Genomic DNA, 26,882 nt, shown 5'->3' on the forward strand with positions numbered 1-26,882 from the left:
TCATGAAAAGCTGCTTCTGCAGCGCATAATACTACATGATCTATACCGACGCCGTATTTCGCACCACAATTCGTGCCAAGTTTAGTTGTCAACATCCATGCCCTCCCCCTCGCCTTCTTCCGCGCCACCTTGGCTCTCACCAACGCTTTCAATCCAGGGCTGCACCGAGTATCCATCGTACAGCTTGAATGGCTCTACCTTCTTCCTACCATCCACTATGTTGATGCCCACCACACCGACGGATGTGTTCTCTACTGAAAGCTCCTTGTCCTGGACCAGACTTTCTTTCAAGGCCTTGAGACCATGCTGAATCAACTCTTCTTTCGAGCAATCGGCAAAGGAATCAATGTTGCGCTCAAGGTATGTTCGAGCCATTTGGCTTCGCGCGCCAATGGCAAAAGCAAGCATCTCCTCTGTCATGCCCGAGGGCTGGAACTCGAACAGGTGAGGGCCACGCTCATCAACACCAGCAACCAGGAGACCGACGCCGTATGGTCGCTTGCCGTACATCTGGGTGTTCATCTGGGCCTTCTCGCCAATCATGTCGACGAGGGATCGGAGGGGGATGGCACGGCCATATGTGAGTCGGTGGCCTAGGCACTGCTGCTTCATGAAGTTGGAAAGGACGCGGGCATCGGAGGTAAGGCCAGCAATTGCGATACCAGCATGTTCGTCGACGGTGAAGAGTTTCTTCTGGTAAGATGAGAGTTCCTCGGCGTTTCGCTGTTGAGATAGGGTCAGAGGCCATTCACTCTGGAGCTTATGGAATGGGCAAGAGCGGGAGGGAAAATGGGCAATACCTTGACAGCACACAGAACGGCGTGAGTCTTGCTAGCAATACCGACAACAACGGAGCCCTGCTTAACTGCCTCTGCAGCATACTCGATCTGGAATATCCGGCCCTGGGGCGAGCTGGGAATAGTTAGCTTGGTGGATGTGCTGAGGGAGGAGCTTGGTGACGTACAAGGTAACGGAATCGTTATCGTAGTTGTTTCGAAACATGATGGCTCTGAGCTACCCGAGTAGTATTGCTGAAGGCGTTATTCGGGGCGGGGTTGTAGTGGTGAGCTTTACTGGGATTAATAGTCGAGGTTGGAGATAGAGGCAGGTAGAGTTGAGGTGTACCCGCGCAGCGTGCGTACCTACCTTAGCCAGGCAGCTCAAGCTTCGTAGCCTGGCCGTACCTTCCTGCTGCCACCGGCGTATTCTGCCGTGGAAACCCCGCCACACCGCCTACCGAAACAGATAGCTTCCATGATGACATCCCATCATGGAGTACTCCGTAATTAATAGGTTTTTCATATAATAATTTCGATATCCCGAAATCGTCAATGACAATCTTTGGCCTCTTTGACATGTGTTCGCTAAGTATTTGCGCAAAAGAGTCAAGCCATTAGTTTCTTGCCTATACATAATATCAACAAAGTACTTCATTCTTTGATCTTGAGAGTGAGACCATTGCCATACTGTCTCAACTAAATATCTTGTATCCTTATCGGAGTGTTCGTGTTACAGGTAATAGCTGACTGTCCTGCTTGTCTACAAAGCTGTTGCATCAGTCTGGTGTTAGCTGGCACGAGGCATACCCGTGGTATAGTGCTGATATAACTTTTGATGCGAATAATGCTACGAAATGCCAGCTTTGTACATATTTTTGAAGGTTGGATGTTGTAAACCTCATTCTTGACCAGGCACAGCAATCTCCTTTCAGTCCAGTGCTCCATTTAGACTGCCATGAATGTCGACTATAAAATGGGAGGACGTAGGGAAATGACTGGAATTGAATTCTACGTGCATTAAATAGTATTTGTGCACTCAATTGGAAGGAATTGGGGTTTTAGCTTTGTGATGAAGCTCTCGACGGATTTTCGTATCTTGAAACGACGCAAGCTTTCCGCTCGTCAACATTTGCGAACGTTCGCACTATTGGACGCTGATTTACGTACACAAAACTACAATTAAAGTGTTGAGAATTTGTGTTCAATTAAGAAGTAAACACAGAGCCAACTTATCTTAAAACATGGATGAGTGTATAGAAGAAATCCGACAATGTATAGTGTGCAGGGTATCTGCATACGTTCTACAGCAACAAAAATAAAACTCTATTCGGCTTTCGAATACCGACGATAGAGAGATCTGCACTATTGGGTTCACTAGTCTAGTCGATATTTGATGCGGAGCTAGTATTACAGTTGGTGGTTGATAACTTGGGTATTTTGCTGCAGTATCGACGAATAAAATCTGCAATTAAAAACCATCACGGTTCACGCTTGCCAAGCCATTGACGAATGCAGAATTAATTGCTGAAAACTTCTGACAGATATTAATTGTCACTCATTTCCGTGTTATCTTCTTGTCATACAGAAATACAACTTCTAGAGTCACACGTTGAATATCGGATCCCTTCTTGCTGGGCATTTCTATTGGATGACTCACTACGACTTACATATTCGCGACTTTTAGACAACTCCAATTTTTTTACTCTTTAGCATATTCACACTCTTCACCTCGAACCACATCCAACACAATCATGCCTTCCAGATCTGATATCACGTACTTCGGCGCTGGCCCAGCTCTGCTGCCCACAGACGTTCTCGAGACGTCGGCCCAGGCTCTCGTCAATTTCCAGGACACCGGATTGGGAATTGCTGAGCACTCTCATCGCTCAGAGTTGGCTACCAACATTATCAACGAGGCCAAGGCTGATCTCGCTTCCTACATTGACATTCCTGAGGACTATGAGGTTCTTTTCATGCAGGGTGGTGGTACTGGAGAGTTCTCCGCTACCATGTACAACCTTGTTGGCGCATGGGTGACCAAGAAGAAGGCTCAGATCGTCGCCAACCTCAAGGCTCCCGAGGACGACCCTCGTGTTGAGCAGGAACTCAGAAACGCCGTCGAGAAGGAGCTCAAGACTGACTACATTGTCACTGGTGGCTGGTCGCAAAAGGCTTCTGAGGAGGCCAAGCGACTGCTTGGTCCTGAGCATGTCAACATTGTTGCTGATGCCCGTCAAATCAATGACGGCAAGTACGGCAAGATCCCCGAGGAGAGCGCCTGGAACCTCTCCAAAGACGCTGCTCTCGTCTACTACTGTGATAACGAGACTGTCGATGGTGTTGAATTCCCTGCTTTCCCCCAGTCTCTGGCCCCTGGCCCTGATGGCGAAGGTCCTATTGTTGTGGCCGACATGTCTTCTAACATTCTCTCAAGGAGAATTCCTGTGCAAAACTTCTCTGTCATCTTCTTCGGTGCACAGAAGAACCTTGGCTCTACCGGTATCACTGTTGTGATTATCAAGAAGAGCCTTCTCCCTCCCAAGACTCCTCAACCTTCTGCTTCTCTGCTCCGAAAGCTTGGCCTCCCTATACCCCCTATCATCTTCTCTTACGAGACCATCGCCAAGAACAACAGTCTTTACAACACCCTCAGCATCTTCGAGTAAGTGGTTTTCCGAAGCAGTGTTGACCCAAAGTTACTGACAAAGGACAGCGTCTACATCGCCGGCCAGGTCCTCAAGAAGTCTATCAAGACCTACAACAAGGTCGAGGGACAAGAGGCTGTATCTGCCAAGAAGGCCGAGCTCATCTATAGTGCTCTCGAGGCTCACCCTGACATCTACAGAATTGTCCCTGACAAGTCTGCCCGTTCAAGGATGAACATCTGCTTCCGCGTTACCAAGAACGGCGATATTGACGCTACTGAAAAGGCCTTCCTGAAGGAAGCTACTGCCCAAGGCCTCACCGGTCTCAAGGGCCACCGCAGCGTCGGTGGCATCCGCGCCAGCAGCTACAACTCCATTCCTCTGGAGGGAGCTGAGAAGCTCGCCAAGTTTATTGAGACATTCGCTACCTCTTAAGGGGAGCTGGTTGGGAAAAGTGTTGGATATATGGTTTGATGAGTTTATGGATGGATGAGATTCGTGTATGAAAAGGGGAATAAATATTCAACCCAAATGGAGGTTGAATTCAACATGCTCCATACGATCGAGGAAGAAAAAGAATTAACATGAGAATTTCATTAAAGAAAGCGACCGATGGACAGGCAGTGATGGAGTGATTGTGCTATTGTAATGGGCGAAAAGAAGCACCTGCAACCGACTTGAAACCAGTGGACCCTAGCTACAGGCGACCATAGGGCTCACTGTTCTAAAAGTTAAAACATAGTAGGTTAACCTTCTTTATAAGGTTCTATTAAATATATTTTTTTTCTTTTTAATTTATAAAAAGTTAATTATTATAATAATATAAATAGCTTATATTAATTTATAAGGCTCTTAAGGTTATATATTAATATATTAATTATATTTATATATTATAGTTTTAATTTTATTTTTTATTTTTAAAATTAATATATTTTATAAAATAAGAATTTCTTACTTTTTATTATATTTATATATTTATAATAACTTTAAATAATTTAATATTTATATATTTAAAATTATATAATTTAAATTTTTTATTTAATATTATTTTTATTTTTTTATAATTATATTTATTTATTAATTTTTATATTAAAACTATAAGCTTAATATAAGTCTTTTTTATTTTATATAAATTTATTTTTTATTCTTTTTATACTTTAAATAGATCTTATTTAATTTTTATTATTTTTATATAATTATAAGTTTTTTTTTATATTTTTTTTTCTTTTTTATATATTTATTTTATATATTAATTAATTATATAAAACTAATACTTTTTTAATAATATTAATATTTTTTATAAATTAATTCTATTTTTATAAGTATATATATAACCTTATTAGCCTTTTATAGCTTTAAGAAAATTAAAATATATTATAAAGAAGGCCTTTATTATAATAAAGGCTTTTACTATAAAAAAGATTATTACTATAAAGATAATTATTATATAGAAAAAGTAATAAGAATATATTATTATAAAAAAGGCTTAAAAATAAAAATTAATTATATTCTTTATTAAAGATAAAGCTATTAAAAATAAAATTAAAAATAAAATAAAAAAATAAAAAAATAAGCCTTAAGGCTTTAAAGAAAAAAATTCTAATAATATTATAATTACTTTTCTTATTAATATACTTAATAAAAATAAAATAATAAAATATAAAGCTATTAAAAAGGCCTTATAATTTTCTATTATTATTAAATTATAGTATATTAACTATATATTATTTTATATTAATTTAAAGAAATTAAATCTAATTAAAAGTACTTTTAATTTAGCTATAGTCTATATTAAATATATTAATATTTATAATAAAGATTTAGCCTATAAGGTTATAAAGAAGGCCTTAGAGGTAAATATAAATAAATACTTTTTTTATTTTCTTAAGAAAATATTTAAAGTTATTATCCTTTTTTTTAACTTTAAGGTTAATAAATAGTTTACTTTATATTTAAATATTACTATTTAAGCTATATATTATACCTTAATAAATTACTACTATAAAGGTCTTAAGGCTATTAAAATAAATAAAGAATTAATAAGTTACTATTCTTTATATATAATACTATATTAATTTTTATAGCTTTTATTAAAGCCTATTAAGCTTTATATTAACTAGTTTAAGTAAAATACTTAAGACTTATATATAATAAAATTCTTTTAATAGAATTTTAATATTATATTTTATTATTTTTATAAAGCCTTTCTTTTTAATTTAAGGCTTTATAAAAAGTATACTATTAATAATAAGGTAATTATAAATTACTATATATATTTAAATAAGCTATAAAGATATATTAATTATAATTAAAACTATTTAAGCTTATTATATTCTTATATTAATTATATATATTATTTATTACTTATTATAGTTTTATATTAACTTTTTTATAGTATTTATACTTAAAAAGAATAAGTATAAGTATAATTTTAATTTTAATAATAAGTTTACTATTTTAATCTCTTTAAATAATAATAATTCTATTAAGGTAATTACTATAAAGCTAATTAATACCTTTAATTATCTTATATATTTTATAATTATTTACTTTTTTAAGAAGGCTATTAGTAAATTAAAGAAAAATATTAAAAGCTTTAAAAGAAAAAAAGGTAAAAAGTAAAGCTAAATATAAAAGAATTACTATATATAGCCTATTTTAAAGTAATTTAATCTTTAACTTTTTTAAAAATATAATTTAATAATTAATAATAAATCTATATACTCTTAATATATAATAGTATTTATAGTAATAAATAAGGCTTTATAGTATACTATATATAGCCTAAGGAAAAAATTAAATTTAATTTATTTTACTTTTAAAAAATTAAAAATATAATTAATAAATATATAAAGTTATTTAATCTTTAAATATTAAAATAACTTAAAAAGGCTATATAAATTAAAAAAATTTTTCCTTTATAATATATATCTCTATAAAACCTTTTTACCTTTTTTTATACTTTATAATAAGTAAAATTAATTACTCTTTTAAAGACTTAATTTTATTTTAAAATTAAATTAAATAGTAAAAAAATATTAATTAAATAACTATAAATAAGCTTATAATATATATTTCTATAGAGTTTTATATCTCTATATCTTATATAATATTATATTAATATATTAAGATTTAATAATTTAAAGATTTTACTTTAATTATTAATTAAGTATATATAAATAATATAAAAGCTCTATATAACTATATATAAAAGCTTTATTTTAATAATATTCTTAAAGATAAGAATATACTATAATAACTATAAAAGAAGGCTTTATAATTATATTTATAGGCCTATAATAAATATAATAAGACCTTAATATATTATAATATTAAACTAGAGAGTAAAAAGAAATATAATTAATAAAATTATATTAAATATTTAAAAATAATACCTTATTAAATATTAAGCTATAATCTTTTAATTATAATTATTTTTATACTTATATTTATTAATAAAGTATATTTTTTAATAAAAATAATATATATAATACTTTTTAAAGCTTTATATCTATAAATATCTTTAAATAATAAAGTATAATATAATATTATTAAATTAAATAAATAATACCTAGGCCTAATTATATATAATTAATTAATACTTATAATAAATTAAAGGCTTAAGGTATTAAAATATATACTTTAATTAATACTTATTTATATAATATTATATAGCTTTATATTAATATATTAGCTAATATATCTTATAGTATACTTAAGTAATATCTTAATACCTTTAAAACTTAAAGTAAAATACCTTATTTAGTTAAATTAAATTATAATAATAAAACCCTCTTTATAGTTAATATATATTATTACCTTTTATAATTATATAATATTATATAAGGTAATATAAAATTAATTTAATTCTAAGATTACTAGATATATAGTAAAAGTATATATAATAAAAAATTAAAAGCTAATAGTATTATTTAAGTAAAAGTAAAATAAAATATTAATATATATATACTTATATATTAATCTATATTAATATATTAACTTTATATAAAAATATTTTAATAGTATTATTATTTAAAGTAATTTTTTAATAGATTTTATTCTAGATTAAATTATTATTTTTTATCTCTATATACTATTAATATATATAAAGCTCTTTAAGTTTATATTTCTTTAAAATATATATACTATTTATAAGTAGCCTAATAAGCTATATATTATTCCTAATTAGCCTTAAGTATTATATAATTAGCCTAAGATTTAAAGAATAAAGAATTATACTTTTTTAATACTATTTTATTAATTATAACTACTTAAAGAGCTTTTTAATAATAATCTAGTTAATATTTATATATATTTACTTAAAGATATAATTATAATTTATAATTAATTTCTTAAGGAATAGATTTTTCCTTATAATAACCTTAAGACCTTAAAGCTCTCTATATACTTATTTTTATAGGCCTATTTAAAAGACTATATACTTAATAATTAATAACTAGCTATTAGGCTTTTTTTAATACTTATAAAAAGAATTAATTATATATAAGATTATTTAGCTATATATAATATTAATATTATATTATTTAATTAAAAGATAAATAGTAATCTTAATAATAAAATCTAAGGTTTATAATTAACCTTATATAGTATAAAAAAAGGCATTTTATATATATATTATAACTTATTTAAACCTTTATAATAGCTTTATACTTTACTTTAAGTAAATTTTAACCTTAATAATATTTTTTTTTACTTTTTCCTTTATAATTTCTTTCTTTTTAAATATTTTTATAATTTTTTTCTTATTTTTTTCTATATTATTTAAAAATACCTTATATATAGCTAAAGTAATACTTTTTTAATTACTTTTATTTCCTTTATTTTATAATAAATACCCTTTAGCCTCTTTAATATTAATATCTTTATATTTAATTTTCTCTTTAATATTATTCTTTTTCTTAATAAGTAATATAGTTTCTTTTTTTATCTTTTTCTTTTACTTTAAAGATTATAAAGTATTACTTTTTACTTTAATTAATCTCTTTATAAATTAAATAGTATTATTCTCTTTAAAATTAATTTATTTTTAAAAATAAAAAAATATAAAATTAATAAGAATTTTTACCTTTAAAAAAATTATAATATTAATTTCTTTAAAGAGGTTTTATAATTATATTATTTTATAAATAGTATTATTAAACTCTTAAGGCCTATATAAATTTACTATAATTTAAATAGAAATAATAAATTACTATTTAATAAAAAAAAGCTTATTTATAAAGTTTAATATAATAAATATAATTATATTATTATATAATAAATATATAGTACTTAATATAACCTTTATTTTATTCTTAAAGGAATAAAATATAATACTTAAGCTAGGCTTATTATATCTTAATAATAAAATACTTTTAATAATCTCTTTTTTATACTTTATTATAATATAAAACTTAATATATAATATAATTATAATTAAGCTATTATAAGCTATTAATATAATATTTTATTATTAACTTTTAATAATAATATTATAAATATTAATATATATAATAATAGCTATTTAAGTTTATATAATTAATATAATTATTATATTACTTTATATAATAAAAAATAAGATTATTTTAAAGCTTTACTTAATAAGATTAATAATTTTAAAAATAATAAGCTATTAGCTATAAAATAAATAAAAATTAATCTTTATAAAACTATTAAGCTTTATATAAATATTATTATAATATTTATTATTTTTATAGTAAAATTTAATTTATTTTATAAAGTAATTAATAGTAATTAATATAATTAATAAGAAAAAAGTATAATATTATATTATATAATACTTTATAATATTATATAAAGTATTTAAGTATATATTAAATCTATAGAATTAAGCCTTAAGTTTAATAATTATAATATATTAATAATTCTTAATAAAATATATAATTTTATTAATTAAATATATATAATATTAATTAGATATATATTTAAGCTTATAATACTATATTAAGGTAAGTATAATAAGAAAAATGCCTTACATTTGACTTTTAGAACAGTAAGCCCTATGGTCGCCTGTACTAGCGCTGTAATAACCAAGTCTTAAGCCTGTAAAAGTTTTAGCTCATTACCTACCTAGGTATGTACATTCAGCCCATCAATTATTCATCATGCTGATGGTGCATTTCGTTTTCGGACAATTCAAATACAATACACGTGCTCTTCTTCAATCTGCTCACCGATGCTGAGGCGCAACATTCGTCCGAAGAGACTCAACTGTGCTGCAAGTCCTTTTCGAGTCTCTTCCAGCTTTAGAACCCGAATTAGTCCTCAGCTTTCATCGTCACAACCATGTTATCCTATCGCTAGACCAAGATCATTCTCACAACAGTCATGGGGTACTCATGAGTCAGAAGCGATATCTAGGCTTCCGATCGTGGATGACACAATCTACGCCTTGTCAACAGCACAAGGCAAGGCCGGTATTGCAGTGATCCGTATATCTGGCCCGTCGTGTCTTGAGGTAAGCACGTTTGATACCATGCCAAGTATATACTGACCATATACCGTAGATATACAAGGTATTGTGTCCATCTAAACCATTGCCAAAACCAAGATTTGCAACAGTGCGGTCACTCTATGATCCATGCTCTGCCAAAAATCTGCCTCTTATTCTGGATTCGGAAGCTTTGATTCTCTACTTTCCCAATCCAAAGACTGTGACTGGCGACGATATCCTAGAGTTGCACGTTCATGGAGGGTCAGCCACAGTCAAGGCAGTACTGGCAGCCATTCCGAAATGTGCCACTGCGCATCGTATTCGATATGCAGAACCCGGCGAGTTTACGAAGCGTGCTTTCTTCAATAACCGGCTAGATCTTGCCCAGATCGAATCATTGAGCGACACCCTAGCAGCAGAAACAGAACAGCAGCGTCGCGCAGCCGTGCGTGGTAACTCTGGATCTCTTGGTCGGCAATACGAGGCGTGGAGGGAACAGCTGTTGCTTGCTAGAGGAGAAATCGAGGCTCTGATTGACTTCTCTGAAGACCAACATTTCGATGAGTCCCAGGCAGAACTGTTGCGGAATGTAACGGCGCAAGTTGCCAAGATGCTACACAGCATTGAGCTGCATGAACAAGGAAGTCAACGGAGCGAGCTTCTGAGGAACGGGATCCGTATCGCGCTGCTGGGTCCACCTAATGTCGGCAAGAGTTCTCTCATGAACCTGATCGTTGGGCGCGAGGCTTCCATAGTGTCTGGCGAAGCAGGCACTACGCGAGATATAGTTGAGGCGAGCCTGGATATTCGTGGCTATTTGTGTTCTTTTGCAGATACGGCAGGATTCCGATCCCAGAGCTCACAAATTACCAACGAGGCTGAGAGTGGCGCAATCGGGGCCGTGGAAGAAGAAGGAATACGACGAGCCAAACAACGAGCTTTGGAATCGGATCTAGTCATTGTCCTTGCTTCAGTGGAAAAGAGCCCGGAAGGATTCTTTTTGCAATATGACGAGGAGACACTCGATCTTGCTGCAGAGGCGGAAGATTGTCTAGTCGTTGTCAACAAACAAGATGCAGTTGATAAAGTGGAGTTTGAGAAGATTGTTCAGGAATTTCGACAAGGTGCTCGATTTCGGGCCCCCAAGCTGGCGGCGGCTGAGCTCGTGTCGATCTCGTGTAAGGAGGCTCAGACAGGGTCATGGGGAAGCAAGGACCCGGGCGGTATTCAGGCCGTGATTACCAGACTTGTGGCATCTTTTGAGAAAATGACATCCATGCCTGTAGATCTCCAGGATTTGTTGGGTGTAACGGAACGCCAACGCCAACTTTTGATCAAGTGCCGACAGCATTTGGAAGATTTCATGGTGGAAGCTACCCCCGAGGAGGGCATGGATGCCGACACAGTCCTCGCAGCCGAGTATCTGCGATATGCTGCCGATTGCCTTGCCCGAATCACAGGTCGGGGCGAGTTTGGAGACGTGGAGGATGTTTTGGGCGTTATCTTTGAGAAGTAAGTCATCACCAAGTGGATGCCAGGTGTTTGACACGATGCTGACTTGAAGTGTTAGATTCTGCGTTGGGAAGTAAGAGAATACCACTGAAGAGGAGAAGGTTGCTAAAAGAGTTGAATGTCTATTTTCGTCAAGGAAACGTCTATAAGCAATAACGCCGGTCTATCGAAGTTGGATTAATGTGCCCGAGTCGACCACCAAGGTCACATCTAGTTCAGACAAGAGAAAGGAGAAGAGAGATACTTGAAATGAAAATGATGATAAAAGAAATAAGGAACGATACAATGCCTGTTGCTCGCTTCTATGCAATGCCAATGCTGATGTAAAACCTATCCCGCTATGCTTGTCTGTCCTTCTTTTTCCAAATCCAAACGTGCGATGCTGTTTCTATGCCCAAGACTATCCAAACGCTGATGCTGATACTGATGTCGAAAAGAAGAAGAAAGAAAACTCCATAACAATGCTTAGGGGAAAAACGGGTGTATAAACAGAAAACGCCCCATCCATGCTTGCGTTACCGCTTTGTGTATGCTTTTGAGAAATCCCAGACGATCGACAAGACTTTACTCGTCATCGTCACTGGGGCCATTGTAACCAGAGCGGCCCTTGTTGCCCTGAGAGTTGTCGTCGTCGTCGGGGCCATTGTAGCCAGAACGACCAGAGTCTCCCTCCTCAGGGTCATTGTAGCCAGATCGACCACGGCTGTTTGTGGGCTTGGAGTCAGAATCATCACCATCCTTGTTGTAGCCACTGCGGCCGAAGGAGCGGGTGGAGGGAGCAAATGTGAGAGTGAAAGCAGCCATTGTAAATGTGGTGAATGAGTTGTTTGGGTTGAGAGTAAGTTGAATAGAGTTGAAAGTTGCAGTTGGTTGTAGTTGAGCTGAGTTGTTGTATATAAGTGATTAGAGTTGAAGAGTGTGATTGCTATTAGATGAGATGGATGGAAGATGTTGATGGTGATGATGTTTTCATTTTCAAGTTGGCCCGGGTGACAGGACGCTTATATACAGATTATTTCAAGTACAGGAAGAAGCAGACAAGGAATTTTGGTAGGCGATGACTACCAGGAGACGACGGTAGAAGGCTGACGCCTATTCGGGTCGTGTCATGACGATGGGTCAAGCACACCCTACGACAGCAGGGATACAAAATAGAAACATTACCTATCTAGTAGGTAGACACGCTAGGGGAGGGTACAAGGCTACCTAGCCAAGGTAGATTGTGCATTGCCATTGTTCCGTGCATGGAAACTTCTTTGACACAGTTGTGGGAACAGTCATCATCTGGGAGATACTAGTTAAGTCAGGACAGAGTACGCCTGCGCCATGTCGGCGAGCTGACAGGGGCCGGCATCTGGGCCGTGAGTGGTGGAGGGACAGCATCGTAGGGCTGAGGATTCTTTGGGGACCTTGCATTGCAGGGGTTTTCTGGGAGTCTTCTGTTTGACAAAGAATCTTCGCCGGGAGCGGAAGACCCGGGCCGTATCCAGTCAAGTGAGTCGAACAAGTTTGCGGTGCGTATTACGGGGACAGATTGGCTTACGGGGGGCTTGGACAGGGAATAAGAATATGTATGTACATAAGCCACAGCCCCCTTGAAATAAACAAACACCCCTGGACCCATGTCGTTGTCATATGGACCTGCTCCGTACTCCACGGCTCTGCCCATGGAGATACTATCTTGTATTTGCAGCCTTGTCATGATGGTAATCTTTGACCCCCAAAAAGATATGTTTCAATACCACATTGTTAGTCAGGGACTGACGAGGATCATGACGGAGCTTAGATACGTAAATACGCGACAATACGGTCGGGTAATTCGTATCTCGATCCTACTTCCATCCCATCCGAAGTCTTGACCATCCATCCATCAATTGATTGCCAATGTAATTCCGCATACAAAACGTCATACACGATGACAAATGAGGCCGTGTGATATGATTCCAAGCAAACTCCGACAATGTTCGGAGTCGCGGATGGAGATTACAAAAGAAGATGAAGATAATATGGGAGTTGCCAATAATGGAATCGACCCTGGTTGATAGATTACCCTTCTAAATGAATGCGTCTCGACATGTGCACAATTGAATGCGCGTCCTCAATGGTTCATTCTGTCACATGGAGGGTTCGATAAGTTTAAGGGTTGCCTAATAGACAAGACATTTACAAGAGGCACCATGATTGCCAAGTTTGTAAGCATAATGTATCACTTATTTTGTCATCATCTTTGTCATGCTCCCCCCAAATGGCGGCTGCAACCATTAAAACCATGACGCGACTTCCCCATTGGCATGCATCGGTCAAGCCCGTGGCTTCCGCCTGCCGAAGTGACAAACTGCCCCGGATTCCACTTTATCCCACCTTTCTAACCTATCTCATCCCATCCCATCCATTCATTCCCTTCCTCGGGCACCTCAACTTAACTCAATCTCATCTCCGCCTTTCTTACAAGCATAGCGCTTGGGCTTCAGAAGCTTGACCGAATTTCCCTATTCTCTTATCGTGACTCATCTTGGAATCAGTTCCAACTTAAACATCCTGGTCCAAATGACTGACTGCGCTGCACAAGTTCCTCGTGGGGGCAGCAACGGAATGAAACGTCACACTTGAGACAAGGTCTTGGATTTACACAATGTATGCACATGAGGTAATCGCCGCCAACACCCTATTCAAATCTTATCATTGGATACCCGGCGTACTCTGGTTCCGGCGGCACGGCACCTACAGCATTACCCGCGAGTAGGTTGGGTCGACCATACCCAGGGCCCTACCAGTACCATGGGTCCTAATTTCTGAGTATCCCGTCGGATCCATTCAACCTCCAACTGGGGGTTGCGATTCTCACCGAGATCTATGGTACCGCCTACTATTGGCCAGACCCCCAAACACTCAGTGATACGGCTCGCACCAATGACCGGCGGGACGGAAGCCAAACGCCAAATGTCTCCTCATAGGGACAAACCTTTCGCTTTCTCTATCAAACTAATGAAGCTTTGTTCGCAAATTTGCATTTCCCATCATAATGTCATGTGTCTCAGCGCATCAAACAGCCGCAATGAGACACAATTCTCACCCTGCCACCAGCACTGATACCCTTGTCGACAGTTAAGCGCCCAGGCGCTTTATAAATAGAATATGTGTTACCATTGGACAATTGGCGCGTTATCGCACGATCTGACTGTTTTCGCTAACTAGCTCGATGCATAGCCCAGGACGTGATCCAATTTACCCAATCACTATGCTTACTTACTACACTCACCACCACGAGGCGTTCTCTAAGAAATCAGCCTAGCGACCTGAACTGAGCTCTGCTGTTACCGTTCCTACCTAAGCCCTAGAGCCATTGACCCGCCTCTTGTCATCCTGGCTACCTCTGACACATTGCGCTATGCTACAGATACAGCCATTCTGATCCTAGTGCTCATCACTCAATTTCGCTTCGCTTCGTTTCTTGAGCTTACACTAGTTTCCTGGGACATGTCTCGGGAAGGATCCCAACGCTTGCAGGGTACCTTTGCAGGGGTCGTCCTTTGGTACTAGGCTTGTGGTTACACTACTGCAGGTAATCTGTAGGCTAAATGTCTGCCTTGGTTGAAGATCTGCAGTCGTTTTCAACTCTATGCATTGGAACAGTTGTAAGCTCTGGCTCATTGCTAAGAATGGCTACGGCATGCATCTCACAAGTCTCGGCAGTGACTCTACGTCTGGGAACCACACAGAACTAGGCACCGGTTAGGAATCACTGACTCTAACTATAGCAAATGCTGTTGCAGCAATCCCGCTGACGTTGACTACAGAATGTCGTTTTCGAATTGACAGCTCTCGGTCGATTGAAGAAGTTCCGCCGAAGCCACCAAATAGTGATATACCGTCGATACACAGTACAGCTAAGGAACCCTGACAAGGTACAGAAGGACAAATCACAGTCCTTTGTCCTCCACAAGTGCGGAACGAGAGTTGGAGGCTCTGTCCCTGGCTTACCCAGAATGGCATAATCATTCGATCCCTGTTCCCAGTTCGGTCGTTCCTAGTTCTAACACACCACGCCTTCACATGGTTCAAGGATGCGGTAGGAGCCGTACGAGTGTATTTCCGGTTTCTTGGCTACAAGCGACAGTCTAACCAATCACTGGTAAATAAAGACCAGTATGTCTACACAACCACATCGTCCGCCAAGCTGGTCATACAGGACCTTTTCTCGCTACCCACCTAAAGCTCATCTCTAACATGAGCCTCCGTGCTAGGGTCATCCATAGCCATGATCTTGACGACCAGACTAGTCCACCCAGTGAAATGCTGTGTACGCTGTCCAGCTCCCGTATCGGGATTGTACTGCTCCCAGGCAAAGCCTGTTTCTTCCCAGCTCTTGTACACCGTGTCGACAAGATTCTTGCGCAGACGCGAGAACAAATCCTTCGCCTTGGCTTGAAACGGACCTTCTTGTGAAGCAACATTCTAGGCAGATACGTCAGTGTTTGTACTATTGTTTTCAACCACCTTGTTGTCAGGTACTTACTTGAAGCTGAGACACGGCAAGATAGTTCATAGGCATCCACACTGGGCTGCGCCAGTAGTTCTCGCCGGTGTTGTAAAACTCATCCTGCTTGCTCAGGCTGCGAATGCCATGTGGGCTCCATAGGTGATCCTCGTCGCCGATGAGGTCAAGAATCTTGCCCAATTTCGGATCGTCAGCCTTCATGAGACCAACCAAGAAGGGGAATAGGGAAATATAGCCCTTGTGGCATACGAGCGCATGCTCCTCATAGTCGTCAACAAAGGCATCACAGTAACAACCCTCCTTTTCGGACCAGTGGAGGTCGTTAAGATTGTGCTCAATACCGTCCAAATTCTTCTTGTACTCATCTACATCTTCAGCCATGCCGAGGGCGTCTGCAATGTTCATCAGGGACTTTGTCATAAGGCCCACCCAAGACATGAGATCGACATGCAGCTCGCTAGGGGATGGGGGCTGGGGTCGAGGATAGTCATCCAAGCCGCTGGTGAGGATGTGGGTTTCAGTACGGCCTCTCCATCGATACGCCTCCTTGGTGGAGTACGCCTCACGGTCGTAACTCTTGATGTCACCGCGCTGAGTTTTGCGGAACCAATCATACTGGCGGCGCAACAGAGGATACAACTTTCGCAAGTAGGTCTCGCCTAGTTCGATGTTATCGAGGTGGGCAGTTTGCAAAAGATCTGCCCCGATCAAACGCTCCAGCTTCTGGGGTTCAGTGCCGTTGGCTGCACGAAGGCGCTCCATAAAACCCTCTATAATAAGGAAGAGGGTGGGAGGGTTGGCATAGTGAGGGTATTGAACTTGGAACTCGGGAGGCACTTTGCTACGAGCTTCATGACCCAGGATCTGCTCCCGAGCGATCCAGCCATCGTCATCCATGGTGTTATACCAGCTCTTAACAATTTCAAGAGTCAGGTCAATATCCCAATCAGCGATGGGGATGAGGTGAAAACCTTCATCCCAGAGGAAACCACGAGGAAAGAAGGGACGAGAAGGAACGCTAGTGAAAAGCTCGTAAGGTCCTTCAAGGTCTGGCTTCGTGCGGCCCCTGGCGTTTGCAGCTTCAACCCAGAATTCTTCATCATCCTCCTCATATTCAGGTGCATAGGATCGGTCAATGATTTGATGACCGTGGAAGTACCCGATGCCACCGACAAGGTTAGAAAACATGCTCTTGCCGAACTTCTTGTATTTCTCGAGATTGAATGGCTCTTTGAACTTGAAAGTGTTTGTAAACCGCTCGTTGAAGATCTCGGAGGTCTTCTTGATCTGCTCGGTGACTTCTTCAGAGGTGAATTCTTTTCCAGAAGAAGCTGATGAGAAAATTACATCGAATTCAAAGGGTCCCTCGAACGTCTTCTCCACGATCTGAACATTGGCCTTGGCTGGCGAGTGGGCAATGCGGTATACCTGCCATGGCGGCGGAGGGTCGCTTTGGTCGGCGTTTTCTTGGACGGGCGAGACAGCCTCCTGAAGCTTCTTAAATACAACAGGCTTGCCCTGCCAAGTGTGGTCGGCGGGAACGTCTTGGGGGCTCGAGACAATGGTTGTGTCTCCATGTCGGTCTTCGAGTAATTTGTTGTTCGAAGTGGGATGTTTTCCGGTTCCCTTTGTTACGACGAGCTTGTAGTCGCCTAGGGTCTTGGAGTTTCCGCTGAAAGTGACATCGTCCTCGAACCCAAATTGTGTGCCTTCGCCCTCAACCTCGAGCTCGCCTTCGCCGTCCTGAGCGATGTAGTAGAACAACATGGTTTTGGTGTCCTTTGCGGCACCTTCTCGAAGCTCGCCCTTGATACGAGCAGCCCAGCTTCCACCATGGCTGCCTCCTGGAATCTTGACAAATGTTGTTGTCAAGTCAATGTTGTTACCCTTGTCGTGAATTGATTGCACACCGCCTATGCGGGCATCGTATTCATCCCATCCATAGCCGTGAATATCTTCTCCTTGTTCACAAGTATATCTGAATCCTGAGACTAGTGTTAGTAGATGCTGGGGAAATAGTCGAGTGTTTCACATACCGTTTTGAATGTCTTGGTAGTCGTCAACTTTTGCCCACATGAGTCCCGTCCACAAACCATCTGGCGTTCGCGGCCGCACACCAAAGTACAAGTTGGACTTGTACGGACCCCAAAAGAGGCTCTGGTTATTTTGACGGCCAATCTCTGTCGTTAGCACAGACGAGGCTTCATCAGCGGCTGAGGCGCCCAGGATGAGTGCCGCTATCGACACCCATTGGGCGATCTTAACCATGATATTGAGGAATAAAATACGCCTTGGCTTACCACTGCAGATAAGATCGCAGATGGGATTTTAAGACTTGTAAATAAATCCACTACCGCAATGGTTGTGTTGCAGCTTCCAGACAGACGAAGCTCCAGAGAACACGTTGGGGCTCCAAATTCACAATGACGACGCAAGGCTGAAACTCTAGGAATCCGGGGTTCAGAGGTAGAGCTTTGACCAATCACTTAGCTTCACCAGCCACCGCCACGCTTCCGTCCCATCTCCACATTAAAGTTGCTTTGCATCAGCCTTGTGTTTCTAGAATTCTCTGGATGCTCGCTTTCTCCAACCTTTGTTAAGCCTCGAAAAGTTAACGAACCTCAACAAAGATAATAAGCAGACGTAAATATCATATCGCCAAAAATGAGCGACTCAAGACGAAATAGACGACCAGACAGTCGCCAAATGTGGGACGAATCCGATAGACGCGATAGGCGTGGAGGTGGAGGACGTGATAGGGACAACGACCGTGATCGCAGAGGGTACAGGTCACGATCGCGTGAGCACCGTGGATATAGAGATCGCTCCAGGTCTCCCGATAGAAGGAACAATCACCGAGATGGAGATAGGAACCGTCCAAAGGATCGAGGTCCACGACACCATGATGATCGAGATAAGAGGGATAGGCGAAGAGACGACGGAGACGATGCGCCGACAAGGCCAAGGAGGGACGACCGTCGCGATGATAACAGGGACCGAAGAGGTATGCACTTCCGAATTGTATCGTGAAGATAAAAGACTAACAGTTCATTAGGCAAATCCCGTCGCTCTGCGTCACCACAATCACGAAGCCCCTCTTCTAACGAAACAACCCTCCCCACACGTACTCGCCCTGAAGCCAAGCGTCCAGCACCTCACATGTCCTTTAACGTCGGCTCTCGTGCCAGCCGCTCACCGCCACCGCCCGCATCACACTCCGAACGTGAAGAAGAGACCGCTCGCTCTGAAGATGGCCAGGTCTCCGAGGTAGAAGACGAACCTATGGTAGCTGAGGACGACGACATGGCTGCTATGCACGCCATGATGGGTTTTGGCGGGTTCGGAACGACAAAGAACAAGAAGGTCTCAGGAAATAATGCTGGCGGAGTGCGAAAGGAGAAGAAAACTGAGTATCGCCAGTACATGAACCGAAACGGCGGTTTCAACAGACCTCTCAGTCCGTCTCGATAGGGAGTTCTATTTGGCTATTGTTTAAAACTCCGGCTGAGATTTTGTGTTTGAAGGATAATTAAATAGGCAGGCGTTTAGGCGAGAGTAATACTACCTCCATTCATGATCAGTTCTATGGCATAGGTACTGCCTGGCAAGATATCGTCTCAAACCAGAACAGCTGTATTCGACAAGGTAGCTTATTGCGCGAACACGTATCTCAGTCTGTAAGACTAACAAATTGCTGTCGTTTTTATAGCACTGCTGAGTATTCATGCAAACACCTTGACTCTATAGTAACGCCGTATATGGATGGGGCCAATGGCTCAGTAGCCATTTTTTATTTCAAAAGTAAATCAACGACAATCAAAACTTGTTGTTCAAATACTCTGTTTTACTTTGTATGCTGGTGTAGACATTACGTATAGCGCGTTGACTACATGTAAACGCGGTATCTTCTTTCCATCCCCCTGCTAAATAGTTCCCAACACCATTGGTATGCATCGAATTACAAACACCGTCCGTCCATCTCATCCTCATGCCTTTTCTCCTTGCTCTTCCTCTACCGCACCATCACCTGCGGCATCTGCTTTGGGTGTTGGTACATCATCTCCTGTAGGCGCTTCAGCCTCACCGGTCTGCTCTTTAGCTGCCTCTTCTTCTCCGCCCTTGGACTCTGGTCTAGGTTCTTCTTTCTGTTCCTCTGCGTTCTCTTCCGACTGGCTCGTCGCTGTCCTATCCCTCCGCCGTCTCCTTAGTCTTCTTTCTTCCTCCGCTGTTTGCCGTCTAGCTTTGCGAAGTGTTTCCCTCCTTTCAGGATCATCATCATCTGCGCCATCGCCACTACGCATACCTTGTAACAAAGCAGCCGCCCTATCTGCGAGATCATCCCCACCTGAGCGAGGTGACGACAGGCCAGGGCTGAGCACATTTGAATCGTCTTCACTTGGTGCCTCTGCGGTCTTGAGGCTCGCCTCTGTCTCTGGGATCTCGTCGAGGTCGGGGATCTTTTGTCCAGAAGCGACACGCACCTGGTGACGATCCTTGAGTCGCGCTCGCCTTCTTCGGTCTCTCTGGTCCCGAGCTTGGGGCGCAGCTGCACGCAGTTTCTCCAAGAGAGAATCCATGGCACCAGTGTTTGAAGGTGATGTTGGTCCGGCTTCGGCGGCGTTGCTGGTAAGCTTGAGCTGCGCCGTGTGCTTTCGCTTCATCGATGCCTCGTTACGCCTCCTTGTCTCCTCGACCTGTACGTTCTTGTCACGAGACTTCTTCCACTCACCCACGAAAAGCGCCAACTTGGCGAAGAAATCCCGGCGGGCTCCATCATCAGCGGGATCCTCACCATAGAATATCATGATGTCCTTGTATGTTCTCATCATCTCTTCCAGGTACAACTCCATTTGTTCAGACTTCCGCCTGGCGTCCTTCATGATGCGTTGAACGACTTGACTGACTCGGTCCTGGGGGTGGAACTTCTTGGGATCACTCAGGTTGCCTGAATCCAAGGACATTTGAATGTTCCGAATATTATCAATGTACCTCTTTGCATCCGCCTGCAGTTGCTCGATATTAATCTTTTGCACAGTCATAACGCCGTTGATATCATCAGCAAAGGTTTCCCACTCGGGGTATTGATTTCGAACAATACGCTCCACGAGATCGGCCAGTGTTGACTCGTTCTTGTCGTCCTTTACCATGCCCAATCGTGCCAAGGAACTAAGCTTGAAACCACGTGCTTGCTTGTTCGCGTCGTTCATGTAATTACCGATATCCAAAATAAGACCAAGAACATTCATCAATGAAACAGAATCACGTAGCGACTCAGACACTGTAACAACCTGTCTGATCTTGTCGTTAATCTCTTCGTACTCTTGCTCGAAGCTTCTGGTGAGAGCAAGTGCTCTCATACGACTCTTCCAGTAGTGGTGTAGCTCAAAAGCTGTGTAGAGGTAAAGCTGGTCTTGTCGGGTAAGCTCAGAGGGGTCGAGTTCACGGGTCTGGGATTTGGCGTCGGGGCCTGTCCAGTCCTTGCTGTATGGAGCCATTTGCTTAGATGTGTTGTCAGGGATGTTGCACAAATCGTCCTTCTGCAAGAAATCCATCACAACGACGTTATCCAAAATTTCCGAGTCACAGTGGATGATCGACTGAACGACCTTCTCAACAGAGTGTTGTGAAAACTTGGCAAAAGCGATTTCTGCATTTTGTTAGCACTAAGCTCCATATCACCCAAAAAGCAATCGACTTACCATAAGCTTTACGGAGATCAGAAGAGATGATTTGCTTCTTGTCGTCCTTCTTAGAGGAGCCTCCCATACCAATCTTCTTGATCTCCTTTGCCATGAACAGCTTCTCAACCTCGTCAAGAATACCTTTCTTGCTCAGCTCCTGATACTTCTCCTCTCGAGCTTCAGCAGAAGGGGTGTGTGCCGCCCAGTGACTGGTCTCAGGGGCATCTACCTTCTCCCAATGCAAGGCCTTGAGCTTCTTCTTGGGGCGGACAACAGGCAGACCGATGCCTGGGGTAGCCCCGAAAGCCGGTTGTCGCGACAAAAAGTGACCAGACATAGCACCAGGCATTGGAGGAGGTGGTGGAGGCGGCATACCTCCAGCACCAGGCATTGGGGGAGGTGGAGGAGGCGGAGGGGGTCCACCAGGAAGCATGCCTGGCAAGGGAGGAGGCGGCGGAGGTGGGGGAGGCCCTCCAGGGATTTGGCCAGGCATGGGGGGAGGCGGAGGTGGAGGAGGGGTGGTGGGGCTCCGGGGATCTGGCCAGGCATAGGTGGTGGTGGTGGTGGCGGCGGAGGAGGAGGAGGAGGAGCACCGGCAGCTGTGACTTCGATCTTTGGTGTTTCGCTATCGCCTGGAGGAGTAATGGGTGACGAAGTCTCCATACTGGGGTGCGAAGGGCCGGTGGTGTCATCCTCGGAGTCGCTACCATCGTACTTCTTAACCTTGGAACCAATCTCTCCAAGCAGACCAGCTTGTTGCTTAGCGTCAATCGTTGGTCGCTTCATTTCGACGATTCTGGGCTTCTCGTAGACAACGCCATCTTCGCCTTCGGTCTCATCATCCTCTTCGATCACCTCACCATCAGAACGTCTCTTAAGAGGCTTGCGAGGGATCTTCGTGTTGCGGTTAATGCTGCCCAATACACTGTTTGTGAAATCTCGGGGGGGCGTTCCACCGCCAGGGGGTGTTCCAGGTCTGTCATCCATCTCCTCACGGAGAGCTCGAAGGCGATCTGAGGGTCCGACAGCATCTCCCCATACACGTCCCTCAAGCTTGTATTGGGTCTTTTGTCGCTCAATCTGCATCTGGAGCCGCTCCATGAGACGATTACGGTCCAGAATACCTTGCATGCGGGCAGGGTCCTCGGGAGGTGCAGTCTTGCTGGAAGCATTTGCACTCTTGATAGCTTTGGAAGCCGCAACATCCTGAGCGTCTCGAAGCATCAGATACAGCTCTCTTGTCTCCAGCTCATATCGCTGTGCTTCCTTGGCTCGCATAGTTTGCATGCTATCCAACTCGGCCTTGAGTCCATCGGCCTGTCTCCTTTGGGCATCGATAAACCTTGCTTGCTCCTCCAGTTGCCTCTGCAACTTGGCAACTAATCCATCTGCACCTAGCTCCAACTGAGCCTTGACCTCATCGCGCTCCGCCATGGCGGCTTCGGCGATCTGTCGTGATTCGAGCGCTTCATCCTGTGCCTGCCTGGCTTCAGAGTCTGTATGCAGCTTGTCTAACAGACTTTGGACCGTGAAATTGAGACTCTGCTTAAGATCCATGTTCGGCAATCGCCTATCCATAGCAACGTAGCTCAGCATCGAATCGACCAGCTGGAACATGCGTAGCCGCTCTTCGCCATCGTTGGCACGAATGAGCATAAGATGCTGCAGAGCTGAAATGAAGTAATCCTGTGTCTTGGTACCGTGAAGACGCTGCTGAATAGCATCTGCGATTTGGACGGGATCAGTGAGATCCTTGACATCGCCCTCTACATCGTCCTTGATGCTGCTGTTTTCCCGTTCCAACATATCCTCATAGTCGATGGCCTCATTTGTTCGGAATCGCTCGATCTGCTTGTCCAGGAGTTCGTATTGGAACTCTTCCATCTTGGTCAAGATTCGCTTGATGCCACATGCTGTGAACTGAGCTCGAATGTGTATCCTCAACTCCAAGTCTCTCTCGGGCGAATCGATTATCATGTTGACAAGCATGAGGGTCGCGACGGCATATTCCATAAGCAAGTTCTCCATTCCAATACCACCAGTTCTCAATTCTTCACTTGCACCGACCAAACTTCCCATCTTACCCCTACCATCGATGGTAACCTCCACCAGGCGCATCCAAGCATCGAATCGCCCATTCTCTCCGGATGCTACTTTGACCTCATCGAGAGCTTGAATAACCTTCAAGTGGCCTTCGGCATTTTCTCCCCATGTACACAAGAAGGTGATGATTTCGCTGACAAGCTTTCGTGTGGTAAGTCGAGGAGAAATGAGCGAGCTGGCGAGTGCCACCATGACCTTCTGGTGGATCAAGGCATCATCGGCACCAAATTTATTATTCATCAAGGCCTTCACACACTTGATGATGTCGTACTCGCGGTCGAGGCCCCTGTCGATGCGGCCATTGTCTTGAGCAGGTCCCTGTGCCGTCTTGCGGTTGATCTTAAGCAGCAAGGTCATCAAGGCGACCTGTCCCTGACACTCGACAAATCTCTTGACCCAACCAATCTGCTGAGTCCTTAGGTTTACCTCCAAACTTCCCATGCCCTTCGTGTCAAGTCGGTCCTCCATAACTCGTCGAACGTACCATTCTGGAGTGCCTTCCTCGTCGGAATAAGTCGTGATGTCGGGAGTCGCAGTATACTGGGTCGGTCGTGCTGTTTGTCGGCGCTTTTGCTCGCCCTGCCACTCAGTGAGTCGATCTTGATAGAGCAGCATCCACTTCTTTGGGGCCGGGTAGGCCATCATCTGTCTCCTGGCCTGCTCAGGGAGGTTGTGCCATCCTCGCTTCTGCATTAACTGCAGAAACATTTGTTCGACCACATTATCGTCGTCGGGTTTTGGGAAGTAGAAACCACCCTGAGGATCGCTTTGTCCTGGGGGAGGTCCCGAGGGAAACTTGGTGAATCGGTGGGAATCGCGGTTTGAGTACTGCGAAGCAGCATAAGAGCTTTGAGAAGATGCGCTGGGCATTGCTATGATTGGTTAGCGAGATATCCTAGTATGGACGTGGTTCGAATTACCTGACTGTATGCTCAAGTTGTCAGCTGAGCCTCGAGCAGTGGAAGACATCAACGAGTCGTATCGGGGGTTAGGAGCATTATTTGAGTGCGACGAACTGCCCCTGGCAGGGCCCCATTGCTGATATTGGGTCTGGCGTCCTGTCGAAGACATGGTAACATTTGAATTGGCATAACCGAAACCAGCAGGCTGGCGCCCTGGAGAACGGGCCCCAGACTGGCCTGACCCGTCCCAGCTTGGATATTGGTGATAGTCTAGGCCATTTTGATTGAGGTGGTGTGGAAGAGGTTCTCGGCGCACTGGCATCTGCTCGCCCTTGGGTAAGTACTCGACAGGAACCGGAGAGCGTGACCCGCCCCCGATAGTGTCGTATGGGATCGAAGTTATAACCCCAGCCATCTGATTGATACCGCCGTCGGAGGACTCTGGGCGACCGTCAAACGAGATAGCAGACGACTCTCGCTTATGGCGCGAGGACCGAAAGCTCGCTGCATCGTCTGCGGGGTATCTCGGGTCTTCATTCAAGCGTTTATCTTTGTGCTTGCTCCGCGAGAAGAGAGACCTGCCGCCAGAGGACTGTCTGGTCTTGTCAGACATGGCGACTGCAAGGTCGTGTCCGCGACAGTCGTCAGAGCCGAGTGTTTAGGTTACGAATCGTATTTCGAAAGTAATGTCGAGCTAGTGTGTACAAATAAAACAAAAAAGGAGAAATCGAGGTCGAGGGGTCGTAATCGTCTACCAACGGTTACGAGTTGGAACACGTGAAGTTGGCGATGTGCTGGCCCTGGGCCGCTCGCTTCATTTGGGGCACAGTATTCGACGTTGAATGGAACGCTGGGAGGCTATTCGGGGTGCGGGAGGATCTCCAAATCGAAACGGCGTGAGCGTTGTGGGCGGGCTTGAAACCTTGGTCGCCAGGAGTTGCTTTTGACAGAAAGGAAATGTATGTAGATACTGCAGTGTAATGAACTGGAAGGGGGGTAAAGGTTAAAAAAAAGGCAAGGTAAAAGACAAAGAAAAGGCCTAAGCTTGACCGAATGATGCCGCTGCTTGAAGGAGTGGTGCCAGAATGAAACGAATCGAACTGCAAACCGAATTAACTCAAGGTGGTGTGCATAAAGGAGCGTAGCGTAGCGTAGCAGTAGAGTAATAAAGTAAAGGTATTGGATCCGACCTAATCATCAAGTCAGTTGGGTGTCCAAAAGACGGGGATGATCTGGTTGGATTGGATCCTTTTCTCTATCGTCAGGGATCTTCTAGCTGCTCAAGCCAAACCGAGGGTCACGGGCAAAACGAATGCGGATTGGCTCGAGTGTCTATGGGGATGATGGATCTAGTATGGATTGCTTAGCCGCCGCTTAGAGGTCGGGTAGGTACCTAAGGAAGCTAAGCTAGGAGCGATTTCAGCGCTGTGAGAGCCAAGGAGGACGGGCGGGCATCGAGAATCACCTATCCATGGCTCCTCATAGAACAGAGGACTCAGATATGCCCCAAACGCCCTAACAAAATGTGGTAATGTTGAAACCTACCTAGGTAGGTATCTAACGTGTACATCTGTTAGATATTATGGGAATATCACGCATCAGACCAAGATTGACCATACAGCCAGTATCTACTAATCATTGGGCATCATGAGTGGATGGGGTTTACCTACTAAGTTTCAATGATTTACACCCCTAAAAGCGCTGTGACTGGGCGCTGGCCCGACCTCGTGGGATCCGGGCATGGACGCTTTTTAGCAACGACCCGTCGACCGGCGGGGAGCCTTTTCCTTCCAAGAATCAAGGGACCTATCAGGGGAAGTGGGCTTCCTAGATTAAAGACGCGTAGACATTATCAACCTATATCTACCAAATATTTCAGAATTCTCGAGCGTCATCAGAGGTAAAGAAGGATACAGATACGTGTTCACGGTAGCCTGGCAGCTTCCAGGGAACTGGGACTGTTAATGTATACCTACCTAATTAATCACAATGATAGTGCTGCAAGATCTTCGAGTTACAGTAAACCCTCGCACCGACATGCGGCACGTCACACTACCCGGGTACTAAATAAATTTTCTCGAGTGCCAAGTTGATGGTGTGCTTGAAAATAGTTCATGCAACCAGCTAACTACTATATATCTAACTATGATTCTCATGTTACACTCGAGGTCACGAGGTGATATTAGTTGTTACACATTTGCCCGGTTTTCACGAAAACGTCACTCTTTAGCTGAAATTCTCACGTTGTACATATACATGGAATTCTTTCTTCTCCTTTGTCTCAGGGTCCGTCTGTATCCGTCCACTA

At 42.2% G+C, this 26,882-nt stretch overlaps 8 protein-coding genes across 8 annotated transcripts; 4 read left to right on the forward strand and 4 right to left on the reverse strand.

Annotated features, from left to right (window-relative positions):
- Positions 1 to 81: 81 nt before the first annotated feature.
- Positions 82 to 1,002, reverse strand: FPOAC1_008465 (uncharacterized protein; the record flags this gene model as incomplete). The annotated part of the gene is made up of 3 exons (XM_044852906.1): positions 82 to 723; positions 801 to 912; positions 965 to 1,002. The coding sequence occupies 3 exons, from the start codon at positions 1,000 to 1,002 to the stop codon at positions 82 to 84; spliced, it is 792 nt and encodes a 263-aa protein (XP_044705576.1).
- Positions 1,003 to 2,530: 1,528 nt separating this feature from the next.
- FPOAC1_008466 (uncharacterized protein) lies at positions 2,531 to 3,859 on the forward strand (the record flags this gene model as incomplete). The annotated part of the gene is made up of 2 exons (XM_044852907.1): positions 2,531 to 3,441; positions 3,493 to 3,859. 2 exons carry the CDS (start codon positions 2,531 to 2,533, stop codon positions 3,857 to 3,859), a joined length of 1,278 nt encoding a protein of 425 aa, XP_044705577.1.
- A 5,761-nt stretch (positions 3,860 to 9,620) lies between these two features.
- Positions 9,621 to 11,467, forward strand: FPOAC1_008467 (uncharacterized protein; the record flags this gene model as incomplete). The annotated part of the gene is made up of 3 exons (XM_044852908.1): positions 9,621 to 9,902; positions 9,952 to 11,390; positions 11,449 to 11,467. The coding sequence occupies 3 exons, from the start codon at positions 9,621 to 9,623 to the stop codon at positions 11,465 to 11,467; spliced, it is 1,740 nt and encodes a 579-aa protein (XP_044705578.1).
- Positions 11,468 to 11,728: 261 nt separating this feature from the next.
- FPOAC1_008468 (uncharacterized protein) lies at positions 11,729 to 12,194 on the reverse strand (the record flags this gene model as incomplete). Its single annotated transcript, XM_044852909.1, has 2 exons — positions 11,729 to 11,807; positions 11,959 to 12,194. 2 exons carry the CDS (start codon positions 12,192 to 12,194, stop codon positions 11,729 to 11,731), a joined length of 315 nt encoding a protein of 104 aa, XP_044705579.1.
- Positions 12,195 to 15,009: 2,815 nt separating this feature from the next.
- On the forward strand, positions 15,010 to 15,291 carry FPOAC1_008469 (uncharacterized protein; the record flags this gene model as incomplete). Its single annotated transcript, XM_044852910.1, has 2 exons — positions 15,010 to 15,121; positions 15,188 to 15,291. The coding sequence occupies 2 exons, from the start codon at positions 15,010 to 15,012 to the stop codon at positions 15,289 to 15,291; spliced, it is 216 nt and encodes a 71-aa protein (XP_044705580.1).
- Positions 15,292 to 15,599: 308 nt separating this feature from the next.
- FPOAC1_008470 (uncharacterized protein) lies at positions 15,600 to 18,156 on the reverse strand (the record flags this gene model as incomplete). The annotated part of the gene is made up of 3 exons (XM_044852911.1): positions 15,600 to 15,845; positions 15,907 to 17,873; positions 17,925 to 18,156. The coding sequence occupies 3 exons, from the start codon at positions 18,154 to 18,156 to the stop codon at positions 15,600 to 15,602; spliced, it is 2,445 nt and encodes an 814-aa protein (XP_044705581.1).
- Positions 18,157 to 18,594: 438 nt separating this feature from the next.
- FPOAC1_008471 (uncharacterized protein) lies at positions 18,595 to 19,359 on the forward strand (the record flags this gene model as incomplete). The annotated part of the gene is made up of 2 exons (XM_044852912.1): positions 18,595 to 18,892; positions 18,944 to 19,359. The coding sequence occupies 2 exons, from the start codon at positions 18,595 to 18,597 to the stop codon at positions 19,357 to 19,359; spliced, it is 714 nt and encodes a 237-aa protein (XP_044705582.1).
- Positions 19,360 to 19,874: 515 nt separating this feature from the next.
- Positions 19,875 to 25,187, reverse strand: FPOAC1_008472 (uncharacterized protein; the record flags this gene model as incomplete). Its single annotated transcript, XM_044852913.1, has 4 exons — positions 19,875 to 21,535; positions 21,588 to 22,106; positions 22,163 to 24,544; positions 24,593 to 25,187. 4 exons carry the CDS (start codon positions 25,185 to 25,187, stop codon positions 19,875 to 19,877), a joined length of 5,157 nt encoding a protein of 1,718 aa, XP_044705583.1.
- Positions 25,188 to 26,882: the final 1,695 nt, after the last annotated feature.

This window comes from Fusarium poae, chromosome 3 (genome assembly GCF_019609905.1).
Source record: "Fusarium poae strain DAOMC 252244 chromosome 3, whole genome shotgun sequence".
NCBI classification, from domain to species: domain Eukaryota; kingdom Fungi; phylum Ascomycota; class Sordariomycetes; order Hypocreales; family Nectriaceae; genus Fusarium; species Fusarium poae.